General features: G+C 40.9%; 1 protein-coding gene across 2 annotated transcripts in view; it reads right to left on the bottom strand.

The window, feature by feature from the left end:
* Positions 1-22,440, bottom strand: part of TTC27 (tetratricopeptide repeat domain 27) — a 635,517-nt gene that overhangs the window by 477,903 nt on the left and 135,174 nt on the right. For both annotated transcript variants that reach the window (XM_073557610.1, XM_073557609.1), the window contains one exon: positions 7,176-7,340. In XM_073557610.1, coding sequence (XP_073413711.1) covers positions 7,176-7,340 — 165 coding nt within the window. The remainder of the gene's footprint in view (positions 1-7,175; positions 7,341-22,440) is intronic.

The raw sequence follows: 22,440 nt of genomic DNA on the forward strand, positions 1-22,440 counted from the left end.
AGTTCAGAATCGCCCGATCTATCAATAAAAAAAAAGACTAACCTAATCGCTAAAAGGTGTAGAAAGAGAAAGTCAAAACCCCAGAAATAAGTTTTTCTGTCACCGCAACATTACATTAAAATGCAATAATGGGCAATCAAAAGAACGTATCTGCACAAAAATGTTATCATTAAAAACGTCAGCTCGGCACGCAAAACATAAGCCCTCACCAACCCAAGATCACGAAAAATGGAGACACTACGGGTAACAAAGTTTGAAAATTTTTTTCACCAGTTAGGTAAAAAATATAACAATAATAATAATAATACATTTTATTTCTATAGCGCCGACATATTCCGCAGCACTTTACATTTCAGAGGGGACTTGTACAAACAATAGACATTACAGCATAACAATAATCACATAGATCATAACAGATACCAAGAGGAATGAGGGCCCTGCTCGCAAGCTTACAATCTATGAGGAAAAAAGGGAGACATGAAAGGTGGGTGGTAACAGTTGCCCTGATTGTATGGACCAGCCATAATGTTAAGTGTGTAACAGTACAGATGCAGAGGGCTGATGGATGCATAAAGCATGTGGGAACATGATGCGGGGAACTTGGTTATGGTAAAAACTTTTGGCTGTGCCACATAGGGATAGATTAGGTTAATGTGTTGAGGCGGTAGGCCAGTCTGAATAAATGAGTTTTCAGGGCACGCTTAAAATTGTGGGGATTGGGGACTAATCGTATTGACCTGGGAAGTACATTCCAAAGAACTGGCGCAGCACGTGTATAGTCTTGGAGACGCGAGTGGGAGGTTCTGATTATTGCGGATGCTAACCTCAGGTCATCAGCAGAACGGAGGGTGTGGGTAGGATGGTATACGGAAACAAGGGAGGAGATGTAGGGTGGTGCTGAGCCATGAAGAGCTTTGTGGGTGAGGGTAATAAGTTTGTACTGGATTCTGGAGTGGATGGGTAGCCAGTGTAATGACTGGCACAAGGTAGAGGCATCGGTGTAACGATTGGCGAGGAATATGATCCTGGCAGCAGTATTCAAGAGAGATTGGAGGGGGGAGAGTTTGGTAAGAGGGAGACCGATTAGAAGAGAGTTACAATAGTCGAGACGAGAATGAATAAGAGAAACAGTAAGAGTTTTTGCGGAGTCAAAAGTAAGCAAAGGTCGAATTCTAGAAATGTTTTTTAGGTGCAAGCCAGTGATCGTATGTGGGGGACAAAGGAAAGCTCGGAGTCAAGTATGACCCCAAGACAGCGGGCATGTTGCTGAGGAGTAATAGTGGAACCACACACGGAAATGGCAATGTCGGGTATAGGCACATTAGTAGCGGGAGGAAACACAAGGAGTTCAGAGGTTCAGTTTCAGATATAGTGAAGACTTGATGTTAGACACAGCATTTAGACAATCGCCGGTGTTTTCTAGAAAGGCTGGCGTGATGTCAGGAGAAGAAGCGTATAATTGGGTGTCGTCAGCATAGAGATGGTACTGGAAACCAAATCTACTGATTGTTTGACCAATAGGGGCAGTATACAAAGAGAAGAGGAGGGGGCCAAGGACTAATCCTTGAGGAACCCCAACAGTAAGGGGAAGATGAGAGGAGGAGCCAGCAAAAGATACAGTAAAGAAGCGGTCAGAGAGATAGGATGAGAACCAGGAGAGAACGGTGTCCTTGAGGCCAATGGAATGGAGCATAGTGAGGAGGAGCTGATGATCCACAGTGTCAAATGTTGCAGAGAGATCCAAGAGAATTAGCATGGAGTAATGACCATTTGATTTAGCTGTTAGTAGATCAAAAAAGAACCTAGACATGTTTGGTGTCTATGAACTTACAAATACCAGGAGAATCACATTGGCAGGTTAGTTTTAGAATTTAGTGAACCTAGCAAAAAAGCCAAACAAAAAATTATAGGATTCATCTTTTTTGCAATTTCATCGCACTCGGAATTTTTGTTTCCATTTTTGAGCAACGATATGATAAATGGTGTTGTTCAAAAGTGCAACTCGTCCCGCAAAAAACAAGCCCTCACATGGCCATATTGATGGAAAAATAAAAAAGCTATGGCTCTGGGAATTAGGGGAGCGAAAAATGAAAACGTAAAACCAAAAATACCTCTGGTCATGAAGGGGTTAAAAAAGGCAATAAAAATCTGCTTGATCAGTATGGACAGGAATGCATTACTGAGTGCACCATAGTCTAAGTATAGCATTACGCTGAGCAGCTAAGCAAATAACACTGGTGGCTGTGATGTGAATACCCAAGGAAGAGTAAGCAATGACTGAGAAATATACCTATTATGTGACTATACAGACAGGAGACAACAAAAGCCCGATGGTGACCCCTAGTGTTGCTGTTTTACTGGTAATTAACAATAGATGGCATATATACATGTGCAGCTCAGCCAAAATCAAGATACTAAAACTTATGAAAAACATTTAACATGTAAATGTTCTTGTAGAAGATAATTGGATTGATGAAAATATATGCAATATTCCATGTAAAACACCATATCACAACTATGATAACATTCATATTTAGGTATGGCAACAATAGCAAATGACTAGTGGTGAGCGGGCATGCTTGGATAACCTGTTATCCGAGCATGCTCGGGTGTTATCTGAGTGTCTGGCAGCGCTTGGAAAATGTTTGCGTCCCTGCGGCTACATGTTTTGCCACTGTCTAAAAGCCGCGACTCATACAACTGCGTGGACTCGACATGTTATCCGAGCATGCCCAGGTACTCGCGCATCACTACAAATGACTGAACAATAGTCTTCAGTAATCTTTCAAGGAGCCATGCCTGCCTAATACAATAATAATAATCTTTATTTATATAGCGCCAACATATTCCGCAGCGCTTTACAGTTTAACAGTTTAAAACACAACAATCATAAGTAAATGCGTTAATAATAATACAATAATTAAAGTAAAATAAAACGACCCTGCTCGTGAGAGCTTACAATCTACAATGAGGTGTAGGAGGTACAAAGCACAGGTATGTATTTACAATGATGGACCAGCCATCTTGGGAGAGTGGGGGGTAGATTGAGATAGTGAATGGGCTACACACTTAAGGGCCTGTCACACTAAGAGATATCGCTAGCAATATCGCTATAACTTGTGACGTTATAGCGATATTGCTAGCGACATCGCTGTGTCTGATACTTACCTACGACCCGCTCCCCCGCTGGTTATCCCTGATCGCGCGAGAACGTCCAGGACTGTTTCTCGTCGTCAGCTTCCTGCGGCGCTTCCTGCTGTGAGGACGAGCGACGCGTGGACGCGGGCGGTAGGACGCAGGATCGCCTGGTGTGACAGGTAAGTAGCGACCCCCGTCCCCAGCGATGTCACTGGTGAGATCTGCCTGTGTGGCAGCTCACTAGCGACCACTTAGCGATGTACCAGCGATCCTGACCGCGTCATATCGCTGGTCGGGATCGCTGGTACATCGCTAAGTGTGACAGTACCTTTACACATAGAATTACTTTGATTAAGGATCGTGATAGGCCGCTCTGAACAAATGTGTTTTGAGGGAGTGCCTAAAAGTATGCAAGTTGTGGATGGTCCTAATTTCTTGCAGAATCCAAGTAATTAAGCAAAAGTTGGTGTACATTGCAAAGATTAAAAGTAAAAAAAAAAATAATAATAAATATATATATATACACACGCACAGTGGGTACAGAAAGTATTCAGACCCCTTTAAATTTTTCACTCTTTCTGTCATTGCAGCCATTTGGTAAATTCAAAAAAGTTTATTTTTTTCTCATTAATGTACACTCTGCACCCCATCTTGATTGGAAAAAGACCCAGAAATGTAGAAAGTTTTGTAAATGTATTAAAAAAGTAAAAATGAAATATCACATGGTCATAAGTATTCAGACCCTTTGCTCAGTATTGAGTAGAAGCATCCTTTTGAGCTAATACAGCCATGAGTCTTCTTGGGAATGATGCCACAATTATATTGTGCTCCAAAAGCAACAAATGTGAATATGTCTGCAATGGAGTGACGCCGAGCCAGGCTGTGATTACGGAGAGGACTGCACAGTTGCACTACAAGCTGAGATGTCACATACTGAGCTCCAGAACAAACAACTGTGAATATCTCCACAATGGAGCAACAGAGTGCAAGAGAGAACAAAAAAATAATCAGTGGAGCGCAGGGATTTTTGCAAGGAATTTAACTCAATTTTTTGGAGCAAGTCATAGGTCCTTAATTAGGGGCCATTTAAAAATATACAGACCTGACAACACTACTAATTTCAAGAAAAAGAGGTGAGCCATTGGAAACCAGCACCACCTAAGTAAGACCCACACTCTGCTGATGTCGCTAGCTGGAAATACAGGCTAGAACAAATGGTGGCAACGTTACAACTGACTCCTAACAGGTCTGTTTGCACTATAGACGGCTTTATGTATATGTCTGCGATTCTGGAATAAAGCTTTGTTTAAAAAAAAGGTCAGTGCCACTTTTTAGTCTCCATTGCTGGGATTATAAAAAAAAAAATGCTGTATTTTTACAAAAATATTCAGAATTGAGAGTCCTCAGTGGTTGATACCTTTTAATGGCTAACTGAAAAGATGGTGACACATTGCAAGCTTTCGAGACTACTCAGGTCTCTTCTTCAGGCTAGACTAATACAATATCTGAAGAGTCACATATTTATGCACAATACAACACAGAAAAAATGCAATAGATGAGACAAGTGACATGAAGCAGAACTATCAATATGGGAGAGGGAGAAAAATAAATATTGGACCAGTTCATAGATAAGGAGTCCGGATGTTTTATAGTCCTCTGATTGGGGTCTCCTAATGTGTTGTGATGCCTCCACAAGGTCTTGAAAGCAAATTCCTTAATTGATGTAAAAAGACATAAATCCATGCGACACATTCATTCCAGCACTGAGAGTGTCAAAGGTCGTCATAAATTTATACTCCCAAACACGTATCTCTCTCTGACATGTGAAGTTACCTTTCAATACCAGTAATTTCATATCCATGTTGCTGTGATCAGGGATCACAACACATTAGGAGACCCCAATCAGAGGACTATAAAACATCCGGACTCCTTATCTATGAACTGGTCCAATATTTATGTTTCTCCCTCTCCCATATTGATAATTCTGCTTCACGTCACTTGTCTCATCTATTGCATTTTATCTGTGTTGTGTTGTGCATAAATATGTGACTCTTCAGATTTTGTATTACAACCACTGAGGACTCTCAATTCTGAATATTTTTCTATCTACTGGCTAACACGGTACAAAGATATACATCTTTCCTGTGTTTTTACAAGAACAGATAATTCACCATGTATAGGCCTCTATAAAGAACTCTGCTGATGAGACGCCGGTATTTCTGTACATTTTTCACAACATACTCCGATCTGCCAGAACATTCCTAAATAATTTGCCACGTTGAAATAATAGAAAACATTACAGGATCTACCACTGTGTCTTGGCTGCAGGTCGGCTTTTGCTGTGGAAATGCATAGGAACAGTTTATCTGTGGAATTCCAATCAGAACACATCCAAAATGCAATTTACACCGTATTTATCCATAAACAGTAAAATAACACAAATCCACAAGAATCTAATCTACCATATAACATGTACCTCTACTATGGCAACTACTCCTACATCATCATAGCATTAGATCTAGAATTAAGTACCAATAATATCACTACTAATTACTGGCAAACTGAGAAAGGCCAGGTGACATTTTGCGCCCTCGTCATTTTTTTTTTATTCCTTTCTTCCAAGAGCCATAACTTTAATTTTCAATTGACACTGCTGAATAACATTTTAACATACAATTAATATATAAACACAAGAAGTGAATACACAATCCCAAAACAATATATTGCTTTATTAAATGAGTGCGCAACATGTATGTGAATAAGTAAAAGCATTAAAACAGAGGTGCCTTAAATAACGGGACAGTGCAGCAAAGTGAACGCGCGTCGGGGAGATTGATGCGGTGCCTGCTATATCCTCTGTGTAGCTGATAGGCATTCCAGTGTCTAAAGGTAAATACCCTTATCTCCACATTATTTGATACTGCATGTTTACTACATGTATGTATGCACAACGGGATTTTGAGTTTCTTGTATTGGATAACAAGAACCATTTCTACTCCATGTGCATTTACTATTTATATGATGACACTACTGTTTTCAGACATGTACCGTTGTGCTTTTCTTTGAGGCACCGATGATTTTAATTCATTACGTATTATTCACGTTTGTATTGAGCAATCATTTAATACATTTATATATTGTTTTGGGATTGTGTAATCACTTCTTTTGTTCTGGGATTCTATCATCTTTCCTGGGATATGGTGATCTAGTCTTTAATTACAGTTCTGCATTATTGATGTCACATCTACACCATGTCACTGCTGCAGCCAGTCACCGAAACCAGATCCTCAGCATGGGTCACACATGTGCAGTGCCGGCAGGAAAAAAAAATTTACATGTAAAATATGTGAGATGATGTCACTTCTTTAACGTGCACACAATGGGGGAGATCATCAAAAACCGCCTAATAGTAAAACTGGCTTCGTTGCCCGTAGCAATCGATCAAAGATCAGCTTTCATTTGTCACAATGCTCTGGGTAAAATGAAAGCTGCACTCTGATTGGTTGAATGTTAAGATTTTGTGGTTTCGTTATACTCGTAAAGATATTTTTTTTGCCGGCACTGTACTTTGATTACATATTAAACTGACTGTATTTGTCGGCATCCTCAATCTTAGTGTCATTCCGTTTATTCTATCGGCACCGGTAGCTAATATCATCTACTGTACTTTCATAGTGTATTACCATCTTTGTATGGTTGTCTTATTATTGGGCATTCAGGTGCGCTGCTATTTTGCACTTTTTGTGGTTTTAAATGGTGTTAGATTTCCTTGTTTGTGACAATAAAGCAGACTTTTATACTTCGATCGATTGTTCATTGTATTGAACAACATGAGCTATTATGAAGAATTTAGCAAAAAAAGAAAAAACTATGAATACCAGAAGACAAAAAAAATAAGTGTCATAAAATGAAAAAAAAAAACACAAATGATGATTCTATTATAATTGTGGAGCATGTTCTACCTAACCAACAACAATGAAACATAAGTCCTTACTGAAATAATTATATCCTTCCAATATGAGAAATCCGACTCTTACCTGTTAAATTAACTTGAAGCTTGGATATGTCCTTTGCTCGGCTAAGATGCTCCTTCGCTTTCTTGTACTCATAGAAATGGAGACATACATATTCACACTCAAGATGGAGCTGCACAAGTAAGTCTTGAGCTCCTTTTTCCAAAAACAGGTCTTCAATCTTTAAGACTAAAGAATAAAAAATATACAATTACTAGACAAATACGACACATTCAATTCCCTAAATATGTGTATTAAAATATACACACAAACACTGCTGTATATACATTATATACTCCTGTGTGTGTGCAGATACTGTGCTTAGCAGTTGTGGATAAGACAATCCATTTAAGGCCAAAATACACATGGCACTGCCGCCGGCACTCGGGACCGGCGTGTGCGGCTGCATAGAAATACATGCAGCCGCACGCTCCTGTCCGAGTGCCGGCAGCAGTGCCGGGTATTAACATGCAAGACTCGTGCGAGTTTCTAGCATGTCTGACCCCGTCGCTAAACTAAAGTCGGCCCAACCCCACTGACATCAGCGATTGCAAAAAGCATCCAGTACACTGAATTTCAGCAGCCTATGCTTCTGCCTGCAGGAACGTTCGGCCGAGCTGATCACTGCCGGACACATACAGAAAAGGGCCCCTCTGCAAGAACAGTATATGAGACTTTTGGAGTCCAACAGCTCATCACAATGCACAATTCTATATTTTAGATGTGTAAAAGCACCTCCATAGCTGTTGGCTCCTGTGCAGCTGCACAGGTTGCACTAATGGTATGTCCGCCCCTGGACCCGATCATTCCTGTGTATATGGTGTCACAATGTATAAGTTCAGAGGCCTCTGTGCGTGATTTCTGAGGATCAGCGCAGAGCTCCTGCCTCTTGTGTTTCAGAGATCTGCGAGAAAAATGCCAGGTCTACAAATGTCCACAAGAATACCTGCTCGTCTAACTACCACCTTATCTTACATATCTTCATGCGTACTTCCAAAAACGTTTAACATAACATTATCTTGTAACTAGTCTAATACAGATTTCCAAATCCTTTTAAAAGGACCTGTCACCTGGTCAAAAATGGCCCAATTTTGCTTATTTTATTCCCGCTGCTACCCTGAGTTTGCCATTTTTCCACTTTTTTATTTATTTTTTAAATCCGTGTTACAGTTCCAGAGATATGGACCTTTTTATCTAAAATTACATTTTATGGTTTTAACCAAGGGGGAGTTGCTCACAGGGTAATAATGCAGAACGGCCTACAGCCATGCCCCATTAGGTAAAGACCATAAAAATAAAAATTAAAAAAAAAGTCCCATCTTTCTGAAACTGTATGCTTTTTTCTTTATTCACCAAACAAGCAGAATTATATACTAAGGGGAGGAGAGGGAATAAATACGAGCAAAACCTGGCCACTTTTGACTGGTCACAGGTCCTCTTATATGGGAAGTAATGGATATAGGTTCAAGCTTATTCCATGGGATTAAATGCCATTGTCCCTTATATCGCTCTCATGTAAGGACTTTAGAATTTGTCAACCTTGAGATTAACATGGGAATAAAAATAACTATACTCCACAATGACCTACAGATAACCTGCCGTCTCTAATGTCTGCTCCAGCAGGCATCCCTTATTTATTAGAGTGACCTAACGTGCAGTTACTGGAATTTATTTTTGCTCCAAGAACCGGCCAGGTGGACCCTTGAGAGCTGTTCCTTAAATAAGATGAGCCGATAAACTAACATACACGAGTGAATGATAAGTCCGGGCTTACGGGTGATTTCATGGTATTTTGCCTTTATGTGGAGATGCTTTGCAGTTCTTGCAGAATATGTTCTAAAACTAAAGACTTGTAAAGTATAGCCAGCCCGATGAGCTCACACTGGTTTATAAAGCCTTGAGGTGTACTTCTAAAGCTGTTAGTTAACCTCTTTAAAAAAAATAGAAGGAACAAAAAAACATATTTCCTGTCTCGAGGGCAGAGTATGGCGCCGTCACGAAGAAATCAGACATGTATAACAAATGGACTTTTATAATATAATAATAAAACAGAGTTTAGGCTATATGTTGTATTGTATATAGCGCAGACCCCAGCTATAAGATCTATTATATGGATACACAAAGCTAGAATCTTCCAAAGTCAAATGTACGTAATGGGGTTTTCCGCTGAAGTTATCACCTACGCAGGATAGATAGCTTACTGATCAGTCAATGTCTGTCTGCTGGGAATTAACTGATCAACAGAACAGGGAGCTTTTATCCCCCAACAGGGAGCTTTCATGTCTGCTAGAAAGGGGCGGCAGTGTACAAGCTCCATTCATTCTACACTGTGTTCCAAATTATTATGCAAAAAGAGTTTAGGAGTGATAAGGTTAGAATTTTTTTTTGTCATTTAAACTCATTGATGGTGATGTGTGTCAGGGCTCTTTATATCACTGAAAGCAATTGCATATACCTGTGCAAATTAGTTTGGCAGGTGTGTCCAAATAAAGGCAAGACTACTTAAGAAGGCTGTTCCACATTATTAAGCAGCCTACATTTTTTGCCAAAATGGGAAAGATAAAGGATGTGTCGGCTGCTGAGAAGCAACAAATTGTGGAGTATTTAGGTCAAGGCATGACTACAATCAACATTGCCAAGACACTTCATCGTGATCATCGCACAATCAAGAAGTATGTAGCTGATTCCCAGCACACACGTGTGCGTGCTGATAAGGAAAAATTGAGGACTCTTTCCAACAGGCAATTGCGTCAGGTTAAAAGAGCAGCTGCAAAAATGCCTTGTCATAGCAGCAGACAAGATTTTGAAGCTGCTGGTGCCTCCAACGTCCCCCGAACAACAAGATGCAGGGTCCTTCAGAGGTTTGCAGCTATGCGTAAGCCATCCTGTCGACCACCTCTATCCACTGCACACAAGCAGAAACGGCTCCAGTGGGCCAAGCGATACATGAAGACTGACTTCCAAACTGTTTTGTTCACCGATGAGTGCTGTGCAACGCTCGATGGTCCAGATGGATGGAGTGGAGGATGGCTGGTTGATGGACACCCCATGAAAACACGGCTAAGGCGCCAACAAGGAGGAGGTGGAGTAATGTTTTGGGCTGGAATCATGGGGAGAGAGATTGTCGGCCCCTTTAGGATCCCTGAAGGGGTAAAGATGAACTCCATAATCTATGTGGAGTTTCTAAAACAGCACTTCCTGCCATGGTTCAAGAGGAAGAACCGTGCTTTCCGCAGCAAGATCATTTTCATGCATGATAATGCACATAACACATCTGCATCTCTGGCTGCTATGGGAGGACAAACTTATGGTGTGGCCACCATCTTCCCCTGACCTCAACCCCACTGAGAACCTCTGGAGCATCATCAAAAGGAGTGTCTATGATGGCGGGAGGCAGTTCACATCTAAGCAACAGCTCTGGGAGGGTATTCTGTCCACATGCAAAACAATTGAAGCACAAACCATCCAAAAACTGACAAATTCAATGGACGAGAGAGTTCAGAAGCTTCTTTCGAACAAGGGGTCCTATGTGCAAATGTAACATCACCTAGAATAAAGTTTTGACTTGAAAACTGTTTGATTTCACTTTGTAATAAGCTGATAATGCTTATAATTTCACAATTGACCATTTTTTTGTTCAAAATAAAAATAAAAATGTTGAAAACTCTGCTGTGCATAATAATTTGGAACATGCATTTTGAGTGTTTCTTATTTTTAAAAATATACTGTTTTCATAGGCAGTTTGTTCAAAAACATTGCAATTATACTAGAATATTAGATGACTGGAAAATAACAATGACTGCAATTCATATAGGTAATTTAGAGAAAATACTTTTTGCATAATAATTTGGAACACAGTGTATATGAGATTGTTGGAAAAAGTCGAAAGTAGCACTCGTCTGTCCCATAGGGAATGAATGGAGCATTTGCACTGCAGCTCCAGTCTAAGGGCTTGTGCAGATGTCTGTGGGTTTTGGTTTCATCGCAAATCGCAAACAGGCAGACACAAAAGCGATCAGCACCAGCGAGGACGCCGGTCTCTAAGGTAAATATCAGGTTACTAAGCGGCGCGCGTCACTTAGTTACCCGATGTGTACATTAGAAAGCTGCGTGCTCACGCCGGGAGCTGCCAGCACGCAGGTTTCTAAGGTACACATCGGGTAACTAAGTGACGTGCGCCGATTAGTAACCCGAAATTTACCTTAGAGACCAGCTCCCAGCGCCTGCTTAGAGCGCTGGGAGCATCGCTGATCGTTGGCTCCCGCTGCCACATGCAGCGATGCATGCTGGCCAGCGGGAGAGCAACAATGAAAAAATGGCCCAGGACGATGCTGCACGTTCAGCGATACCCGGCGGGGGGGCGGTCGCTGACCCCCGTCACACACAGCGATCTCGCTGGCGAGATCACTGTGGTGTCACAAAATCAGCGTGTGACGGGGCCTTAACGCAGCTTTCACAACCCACGTAACAGGAAAACATCAGACTAAGTCTAGGGTTACATAAAAAAAATAACAAGGAAACAAAGAAAAAAAATCTACATCGTTATAGCGGTATAATAAGTTATATTATTTTTATATACAGTTCATTTTATTTGCAAATTAAAATTTAAAGAGCAGAACAAGTTTATGCTATTTTATAACATATGTTGCTTTTTCTTATGCCATATTTCATTTCAAAAGAATTTTATTAACTTTTTAATACAGAGGTAAACAGCTTGCGATTATTCCACACTGGGGGGGAGCTGGTGTCTGAATATAATTAAACATACAGTAAGTAATGCAATAAAAAAAGAAAGAAAGGATTTATAAAGGGGAATGACAGAGAGGAAGGCGGAAAAGTAATTGGGGGAAAAAGAGGTAGGTTGGGACAAGGCAGGTATTGTCATACTTTTACATGGATATTACATTTCTACATTACAAACTTGGAAGCAGAAGTAACAGACTTTATAAGAGATATATTGTTGTGCAAAAATAATAAGTTATGTAGTTGAAAGCTTCAGTACTTATAGGTCCTTTACAGGTATGTGCACACGATTACTGTTTGTCCAGGCTTTGACGTAGGCGAACATTTCCACATATATTCTGCACCTCCGTTCACTTGCATTCATTTATGCGGCAAAAACGCGTGCGATAGATATGATGGATATATACAAGATATATAAGAGAAACATATGACTTAGATATTCGTGAGATTAGTTAATGCCTTGAATACTTGTAAAACCTAATAAATAATAGCTGTGAGTAAGTTTGGTCTTGGGCAAGCGATTTGCCCAAGGCAGATTTAAGAAAACCCGGCATGGGCTTTTATTTTTGGAGCGAATTACAAGATGGTAGTGGGGCAGTTCGTTCCCTCCGGGCCGGGACTTATAAGTGGCCCATGGCCACAGATTCCATTTAAAATACCCTGCAGCAAAGGGTTGGGTGTGTCAGTCCTGGTTTGCAAACTTGCAGAGCAGGTGGCTCTGCAAGGCTCAGCCGGTGTGAAGTAACACGGAGCCAAGTGAAGCCAAAACGCCTGTCACCCATCAGTGTAACATGGTGCTGCAGTCGCCCACGGAAACCGGTCCCGGATAGAGACTGTCTTGATTCCCAGCTGCGATCCGGAGGATACCATTTGTTTTCCGTTTGTGAGTATGTTGAACAATAAAGAGACAATGTTTTGAACTTTTCCTGTAGTCCCTGCCTTTCTGTCACACTGCACCAACCGTGCTGCACTACATGGGTGATAGTATGGGGTTGATGTCAGCTTTGTAGTGTCAGCTGGCATCAAGACCAGAGGTTAGTAATGGAGAAGTGTCTACCAGACACCCCAAATACTAACCCAGTAACCAAACGAAAACATGCACACACGGGGAAAAAATAGTTTTTTACTCCCCCACCCCTTATTCACCCATTAAAAAGAAAAAATAAAGGGGTGAGCGAGGTATGAGGGAGTGTTTTTTTTTATTATATCAAAAATAGGGGGGTCCTCACGTCGTTTTTTTTTAATTATTTGATACAGATGCACTTTTTGGATGCATTTGCGCTCTGTAAATGCACTTTATATTTCATGTCGCTTTTTTTTTTTAACTCCGGATTTACAGCATCTAATGCAAGTCTATGGTGAAAGTCTGCACAGAAAACCGAGCATTGCCGCAAGAGAAACTGACATTTTGCAGCTTGTAAACCTGCATGCAGCGGGAAAAAAAACACAGTGGGCATGAGATTTTTATTAATCCCATCCGCTGTGCTTGTACTGTACAATAAAGTGTTTTTGATGTAGCAAAAATACGTTGCATCCAAAACACTAATACTTCTGACCGTGACCTTACTGGTTTCAGTGTACTATAGGTTCTAGTGCAGCTGCGAGTCGAGGCGAAACGTACAGAGGTTGAATTAGATGTGGACCAGGGTGGAGATCCATCAAAGGGGTCCAAAGGCTTTAAAAAATGTTTCAGGATGTCTGCTCTTGTAGCCTCAATTCGTTCATATAACATTAAAGAATTGCTTTGTTTTTTTTCTTTAACCATTGATATAGACAGGGTTGAAGCTTTCCATTATGAGGCTTTGTGAATCCTTGAAGCCATGGTGATACAGTTAATTTGGTTAAAAGTATAATTGGAAATACCAAGGGGCTAATCCCCAAAAAGTAGAACAGCTGGACCGAGTTGGATAGGTCTTCTAATTACTGTTACACCAGTGAATCCTGGACCCAATAAATAAAAAAAAATAATACTGTACGTTTGGTATCTGTGTACTTGTACTGACCTGGGAAATCATATTGCCAGGTCAGTTTTACCATATATTGAACATGGTTAAAAAAAAAACATAAAAAAAACATTGTGGAATTGCACTTCTTTTTGCAAATTCACAGCACTTGGGATTTTTTTTCCCCGTTTTCCAGTACACTATGACACTATGTGGTAGAATAAATGGTGTCAATCAAAATGACAACTCGTTTAGGAAAAACACAAGCCCCATACGGCTATATGGCTGCAAAAAAAAAAAAACAAAAAAAAAAAAACTTATGGCTCTTGGAAGAAAGGGAGGAAAAAACGAAAAGCAGAAAATCACCCAGGAGTGAAGAGTTTAAATAATGTGATGTCTGGAACTCACCATATGTGATTGACGTCCATGCCAAATTTTAAGATAAACTCTTCAATTTACCTTTCATTTGTCTTATAAGCCTTGTATTGTATTAATATTATATGAACACAAATTGTTTAGAGGATGTTCCGTGATTGTAATTATTTCTGGACCTCCAAAATGGCATCAAATTGAAGCCCCCATTCTGTTTGTCTTAAGACTAACGCCAGTTGAATATTCATTGAATAGGAGGCATAGGGCATGTTCACATGCTGCATTTTTGCAGCTTTTTTTATGCAAGTTAAAAGCTACTTGTTACAGTACCAGCAAAAGCTATGAGTTTTCAGATATCTCATGCACACAATTGCCTTTATTTTATCCGGACTGAATTGGAAAACTGCTGCTTTTTTTTTTTTTAAACTGCAGCATGTCAATTCTTTAAGCGTTTTTGCGGCGTTTTTTTCATCATAGGAAAACAAAGAGTAAGTGAAAAAACACTACAAAAAAAGCCGCAACCATGCATTTTTATTTATTTTACTCATTTATATAGCGCCATTAATTCCACAGCGCTTTACAGACGTTATCATCACTGTCCCCGATGGGGCTCACAATCTAGATTCCCTATCAGTGTGTCTTTGGAATGTGGGAGGAAACCAGAGTACTCGGAGGAAACCGACGCAAACACGGGGAGAACATACAAACTCCTTGCAGATGTTGTCCTGGGTGGGATTTGAATACAGGACCCCAGCGCTGCAAGACTGCAGTGCAACCACTGAGCCACCGTGCCGCCCATTTTCGCCAATGTCCACCACTGTTCTGCTTCTGAGTCACTTGACGGCAATTCGGGCAGGATCACAATGAGCTCTATGACAGTGTGACAGGTGAAACAGAAGCGAAGCGGAGCAGCGATAAACACCGGAGAAGATGGCGATCGGTTAGCATATGAAAACACTGACAAAACAGTAGAATTTACACTGGTTTAGGGAATGCCGCCCTGTATTGTTGCTGCTTTTTTGGTGAATGAAATTAGCTTCATTAAACATGTTCTGTAGATAAACGACACACATGATCAGCACCAAGAATGCAGGAAAAACTAAGCAAAAAAAGCAGTAAAACTGCTTTTTATAAGTAGCTTGTTTGCTGCCAAGATAGCAGATTTTAGCTGTAGAAAAAAAAAGACAGAAAAAAAAGCAATGCTTGAACATAGCCTTGCAATGTACCTGTCAATTTCCAATGATGATAAAAAGACTAAAAATTATCGACTACCAATGTTATTTGGGGCACTGCAAAAGCCTCTCTGAGCTTTCTACATACAGAAAACAGGCTTCTGCATTATCCTGAATAAAAAAGCATGAAAATTCCCAGTAGAATATTAGAAAACATCGAGTTAGCGATTCCAATGATGACATTATATTCTGAAATTTACAGAAAATGCAATTGTTAAAGGGAATCTGTCACCTCATTTTTGGCCTATGAGATGCGGCCACCACCATCAGGGGCTTATCTACAGCATTCTGTAATGCTGTAGATAAGCCCCCGATGTAACCTGAAAGATAAAAAAAAAATGAGTTAGATTATACTCACCGGGGGGGTGATCCGGTCTGATGGGTGTCGCGGTCCGGTGCCTCCTATCTTCTAGAGAAGATGTCCTCCTTCTTACTTCTTCCTCAGCTCCTGCGCAGGTGTACTTTTATCGGCCCTGTTGAGGGCAGAGTAAAGTATTGCAGTGCACAGGTGCCGGACCTCTCTGACGTTTCCCAGCGCCTGCGCACTGCAGTACTCTGCTCTGCCCTCAACAGGGCCGATAAAAATAGACCCTGCGCAGGAGCCGCGGCAGAAGTAAGAAGGAGGACGTCATCACGAGAAGATGGGACGCACTGGACCGCGACACCCATCGGACCGGACCGCCCCCGGGGTGAGTATAATATAACGTGTCTTTCTTATCTTTCAGGGTACATCGGGGGCTTATCTACAGCACTACAGAATGCTGTAGATAAGCCCGATGGCGGTGGCCGCATCTCATAGGCCAAAAATGAGGTGACAGATTCGCTTTAAGCACTATCTCATTTTGCGACAAACCAGCAGAGATGTTTCATTTCACTATGTGCACATAACTGACAGGTTCAATTATTTAAAAAAAACCTCGACTTTAAACCAACACATCAGCTAGAGTCCTTTACCAAAAACATGAAATAAAAACCAAAGTTATTTCAAGCCGTCTGCCCTAATTGTAACATATAGAATGAAAGTCTGGGTTCATTCTAGGTGACCAAGGCATTTGAATGTTTTTGTGGCAGGAACACTTAAAAGCCATGAAATGAATAACACCACATCTCCAGAATGAGGTTGCAGAAACATGCAGAAACTGAATCCTCCTTCAGAGAGATCTTGTGATTTCTGGATAAAAACCTTCATTTACCTTTTGCCTTCTGACGAGTATTGAAGTTGGCACATCAATAAAAAAGTAGAAAATTAAAGATTACAATCTGTGGCAAAAGGATATTTTACATTAGGCAGGTCTGCTTGACACAGCATACGGCGCGCTTCTCAGAGATGAACACAGAGCAGAAGGAACAGGTTTTATAGACAATAAATGGATGATGCTGGGCTCAAAGTAGAAGAAGTAAGCTTATAAACAGAGGACAGCTGACCTTATGACTTGGAAATTTAGTGTAACCTTTACCTAAAATACATATTGAAATTAATTTAAAGTTTTTGATAGATATGTTTGTGGATGCAAATAACCCTGAGAAGTAAAAGGTCACACAAAGACAATCACTGTCAATATGCTCTATTAGGATATAAAAATGTACCTGAAGAAGGTACCTTGCTGTGGGGGTCATGAATTTGTCAGAAGCGAACAATGATCTGTCCGAGAGGCTCATGTTCCTGTAGACTTTTATTACGTGGCATATTTGTGTTGTGTGGTATCAAGCATTCCCCTCCAATTTAAGATCAAAAAGGTCAGATTACGTGGATAGTGTGTGCATAGTGCACTGCAGCAAAATGTTGTTGCTGTGCCTTTAGCCACACCCAATTATTATTATTATTGCATTCTACCTTGGCCAGAAAATAATGTTAGAATTTCATAGACAACCTCTTATGATTACAGATATGCCAATTATGTCCATATTAGCTGCGGTTTTGTGATCATTTTCTTTTTTAAAAATAAGAAATTTGATTATTCAAACTGTGTTTCATTAGCTTTCAGTAGTTTTGCAGGGAAAGAAAATCTTTGGCTTATTTTACCCCTCATATACAGGTGTATAGAGATGCATCTTCTGGAACATATTTAATGTGCCTGTAATGAAGACAAATACAATTTACATAGTTTTGAATCCACCTAACCGTAGCCTTGTCAATCCCATACTTACTTATTTTTTCAATAAGGATAGTATAAGATGCTTTATCAAATGCTTTGCTGAAGTCGAGATATACTAAGTCTACCGCATTTCCCAGATCAATCCAGTCAATGATTCCATCATAGAAAGAAATTTCATTATTCAAGCATGACTTGTTTGTTACAAACCCATGCTGGCTCTAGTTAATTACTGCATTCTTATTCAACTACTTACATACATGCTGTTTAATAATTTGTTCAAATATCTTTCCTGGTATAGAAGTGAGGCTCACTGGCCTGTAATCTCCTGGCTCCATCTTCTATGGGGACAAGTGGGAGATGAGCATTAAGAAACCTCATTGTCATATGTGAATTCTAAGGTTAATGAGAATGTTCACTGCTGATCCATTTATTGTTCAGGGGACTGACAAACATAGCTGAGCACTGTACAGTATTTGGCCATCTCCATCTGTCTCATAGACTTTAAAGGTGTTATCCAGGCATAATTTTTTACTATAAGCCAAAAAACTAAACTGCCTGTTGTATCCAGCACAGGCTCAGAGCGGTCACTGACCACTCCTGCTAGCGATTCAACTGCTTCATGTCATCGGGTCGTGACTGCTGACATCATGCTGATTGACGGCCTCCACACACTTGGGCAGCTAGGAATTGCCTGTCAATCAGCATGACAAAGGCAGTCACGCCCTTTCAACAGAAGCTGTTGCTCTGTCGATTGGTTCTTTGGCCCATAGTAAAAAATATCAGTCCTGGATAACCCCTTTAAATATAGCATCAGTGGGCATGTGCGACCATTACTCCTTTCAACTAATGACCTGGTGACTAAAGCAATCATGGTACAACTCCATTAAATAGACGTCCTTTTAAATTGAAATAATCTAATGAACATCACATAATACAAATATTTCTTGTCACTTAGATGGTTCTCAGTCTGCTGGGCCAAGAGTTGGTCTCGTCCAATGACTCCCAAACACATTACGATAGGGAGAGCCTGTGAACTAACACACACTCCTACAACCATGTACTTAAATTCTCACCTTAAATGACATGGCGATGGGGCGGGTAAGGCCATATATATTTCAAGAATGTAGCAAGGAATCGTAAACTGCTTTTTTTACTATAAAAAAGGGACAACTCTTTCAAAGTAGGTACTTCCATAACAGTCAGTCAGAAAATACACAAACCGTATTTTTAAAACTAGGTTTGCCCCTAGATATTCCAGATAAGATTGAATAATGTGTCAGTAATGCATTTGAAACCAGGGGAAAAGAGTTAAATAAAATGGAATAAAAAAAATAAACTATTTTGAGGCTACCTTAAGGGAAAATGCTTTGTATTTGCTGACCTGGAAATATGAAGTGAGTGGCAGTCACCTTAATTACTTTCTACTGAGGCAGACTGGCTGGGTTCCTTGGGATATAAACTTACAATAACATAGTAAGACAAGGATGTGGAAGCCTAGTGCCATTTTAATGATGTCATCATCACAAGAGGCCAACCAGAAATCCGACTAACCACAAAGCTCTCATATGAGTTGCTGCCAACAGTCATGTTTGGAACCGGAATATTTAGGCCTGCAGATGTCTGATAAAAGGATGGGATCAAAGGGATTTGCTCTAATTATTGGCTTTTGAGATACACCTAGTTAAATAGGGGTACTTGCTTCTCTAGGACAGGATTTAAACTGTTAGCAATATGGCAAGAATGGCTAAGCTCGTGTTTCCCAGCCTGTACAGATCTTTCATTGGGAGCGTTGGTTTCATTTAACCAGATCAACAGAAAATGAATTAAAAGGAGCTGATACCTCTTAATGGCTAACCGCTAAGATGGTAACATATTGCAAGATTTTGAGACTACTCAAGCCTCTTCATAGGGCACAAAATCTGAAGACTTGCATATTTATATGCAGCAAGACACAGGAATTGTGCAGGAAATAAGGCAAGTGATGTAATCATCAATAGGTAGAATTTTAAGACAATTGTAGTGCAGTGATAGCATCGTATGCAGTGATGAGTCAGTGACCCACAAAATTCAAACATAAAAGTCTATTTAATGTATTATCTTCACAGCATTAAAGGGCTCACTTCACACAAGTACATATAACTTCTGTGCATATTATCAGTGTTCAATTCACATCAGTTCATAGCGCTACATAGTACACGGCTTTGTACTACAGTCCCTAAACATGCCGGACTTCACCTTGTCCAGTTTCCATGGGCGACGGCACGCCGTGCAAATGTCTCTCACTTACAGCCTCCTTTAGTCTGCAGTCACGACACACGCTAGTCCACCTCTGACTAGTTCCCGTGGGTGTCCTGTACCACTGTAATACAGTCTCTACTCACAGCCGTACACAGACCTTGACATTCTCCTGTCTGCAGCTGTGACACATGCCAGTCCTCCTTCAGGCAGGGGATAGTCTAATCTCCGGGTCTCCTCCAGGCACAAGACCTGTCCACATCTGAGATGAGTCACCGTGGAAGGCAGCACCGCTGTGTATGCTGTCTGGTGCCAGGCCTCACTCTGGCCCTGACACACCTGAGACTCCTGAGCCACCTCAGACTCACTCAGACCTCACTAACCCTTTCCTGCAGGGCTTTTATCACAGAAAACTGTGGCTTTCAGCCACATGGAAAACCTGGGTCCAGAATGGAACAGACTGCAACACTATCATACTGCGGTCTGTTTCAAACACAACATCCAGAGCAGGTTTTCCCTACTTCTGCTTTGGACACCAACATGTCCAAGACTAACACTTTTATTATCAGTCTGCATTGCAGTCACAGCTACGCCCGTGACTGTCATGCACACCTATGGCCTTCATACACCTCCAAGCATACCCTGGGGAGACTACACAGTGACCCCTACCTGTGACATCGGTCACTGCTTCACCATTGCAATCCCAGCTATACCTGTCACTGCAATGCATTCCCAAAGCCTTAATAGGTCTCCATGTGCATCCTGGGGAGCACAAACAGCGCCCCCTAGCTGTAACATGGGTCACTGCCTCACAATGCATTACCTTTAAGGAGGGTTTTCTAAAACTAATACAGACTAGCTTGACCCGTGCAAAATGTTTGCACACTGGTCGTCGGGGGCGCAGACAATTTCAGAAAAAGCAAGCTGGTCAAATGTAAATGTATTTCATGAGCTGATGAACACAGACAGGTATTTATATACAGTGGGGCAAAAAAGTATTTAGTCAGTCAGCAATAGTGCAAGTTCCACCACTTAAAAAGATGAGAGGCGTCTGTAATTTACATCATAGGTAGACCTCAACTATGGGAGACAAACGGAGAAAAAAAAATCCAGAAAATCACATTGTCTGTTTTTTTTTCATTTTATTTGCATATTATGGTGGAAAATAAGTATTTGGTCAGAAACAAAATTTCATCTCAATACTTTGTGATATATCCTTTGTTGGCAATGACAGAGGTCAAACGTTTTCTGTAAGTCTTCACAAGGTTGCCACACACTGTTGTTGGTATGTTGGCCCATTCCTCCATGCAGATCTCCTCTAGAGCAGTGATGTTTTTGGCTTTTCGCTTGGCAACACGGACTTTCAACTCCCTCCAAAGGTTTTCTATAGGGTTGAGATCTGGAGACTGGCTAGGCCACTCCAGGACCTTGAAATGCTTCTTACGAAGCCACTCCTTCGTTGCCCTGGCGGTGTGCTTTGGATCATTGTCATGTTGAAAGACCCAGCCACGTTTCATCTTCAATGCCCTTGCTGATGGAAGGAGGTTTACACTCAAAATCTCACGATACATGGCCCCATTCATTCTTTCATGTACCCGGATCAGTCGTCCTGGCCCCTTTGCAGAGAAACAGCCCCAAAGCATGATGTTTCCACCACCATGCTTTACAGTAGGTATGGTGTTTGATGGATGCAACTCAGTATTCTTTTTCCTCCAAACACGACAAGTTGTTTTTCTACCAAACAGTTCCAGTTTGGTTTCATCAGACCATAGGACATTCTCCCAAAACTCCTCTGGATCATCCAAATGCTCTCTAGCAAACTTCAGACGGGCCCGGACATGTACAGGCTTAAGCAGTGGGACACGTCTGGCACTGCAGGATCTGAGTCCATGGTGGCGTAGTGTGTTACTTATGGTAGGCCTTGTTACATTGGTCACAGCTCTCTGCAGTTCATTCACTAGGTCCCCCCGCGTGGTTCTGGGATTTTTGCTCACCATTCTTGTGATCATTCTGACCCCACGGGGTGGGATTTTGCGTGGAGCACCAGATCGAGGGAGATTATCAGTGGTCTTGTATGTCTTCCATTTTCTAATTATTGCTCCCACAGTTGATTTCTTCACTCCAAGCTGGTTGGCTATTGCAGATTCAGTCTTCCCAGCCTGGTGCAGGGCTACAATTTTGTTTCTGGTGTCCTTTGACAGCTCTTTGGTCTTCACCATAGCGGAGTTTGGAGTCAGACTGTTTGAGGGTGTGCACAGGTGTCTTTTTATACTGATAACAAGTTTAAACAGGTGCCATTACTACAGGTAATGAGTGGAGGAAAGAGGAGACTCTTAAAGAAGAAGTTACAGGTCTGTGAGAACCAGAAATCTTGATTGCTTGTTTCTGACCAAATACTTATTTTCCACCATAATATGCAAATAAAATGAAAAAAAAAAACAGACAATGTGATTTTCTGGATTTTTTTTTTCTCAGTTTGTCTCCCATAGTTGAGGTCTACATATGATGTAAATTACAGACGCCTCTCATCTTTTTAAGTGGTGGAACTTGCACTATTGCTAACTGACTAAATACTTTTTTGCCCCACTGTATGTAGATTGGTAATACAATAAATTGGTTTGATAAGTAGAGGCCAAAAAATGTCTTCTGGTTGAGGTGCCACCTGCAG

This window comes from Dendrobates tinctorius, unplaced genomic scaffold (genome assembly GCF_039654945.1).
Source record: "Dendrobates tinctorius isolate UK_male_01 unplaced genomic scaffold, ASM3965494v1 ptg000250l, whole genome shotgun sequence".
Classification (NCBI taxonomy): Eukaryota; Metazoa; Chordata; class Amphibia; order Anura; family Dendrobatidae; genus Dendrobates; species Dendrobates tinctorius.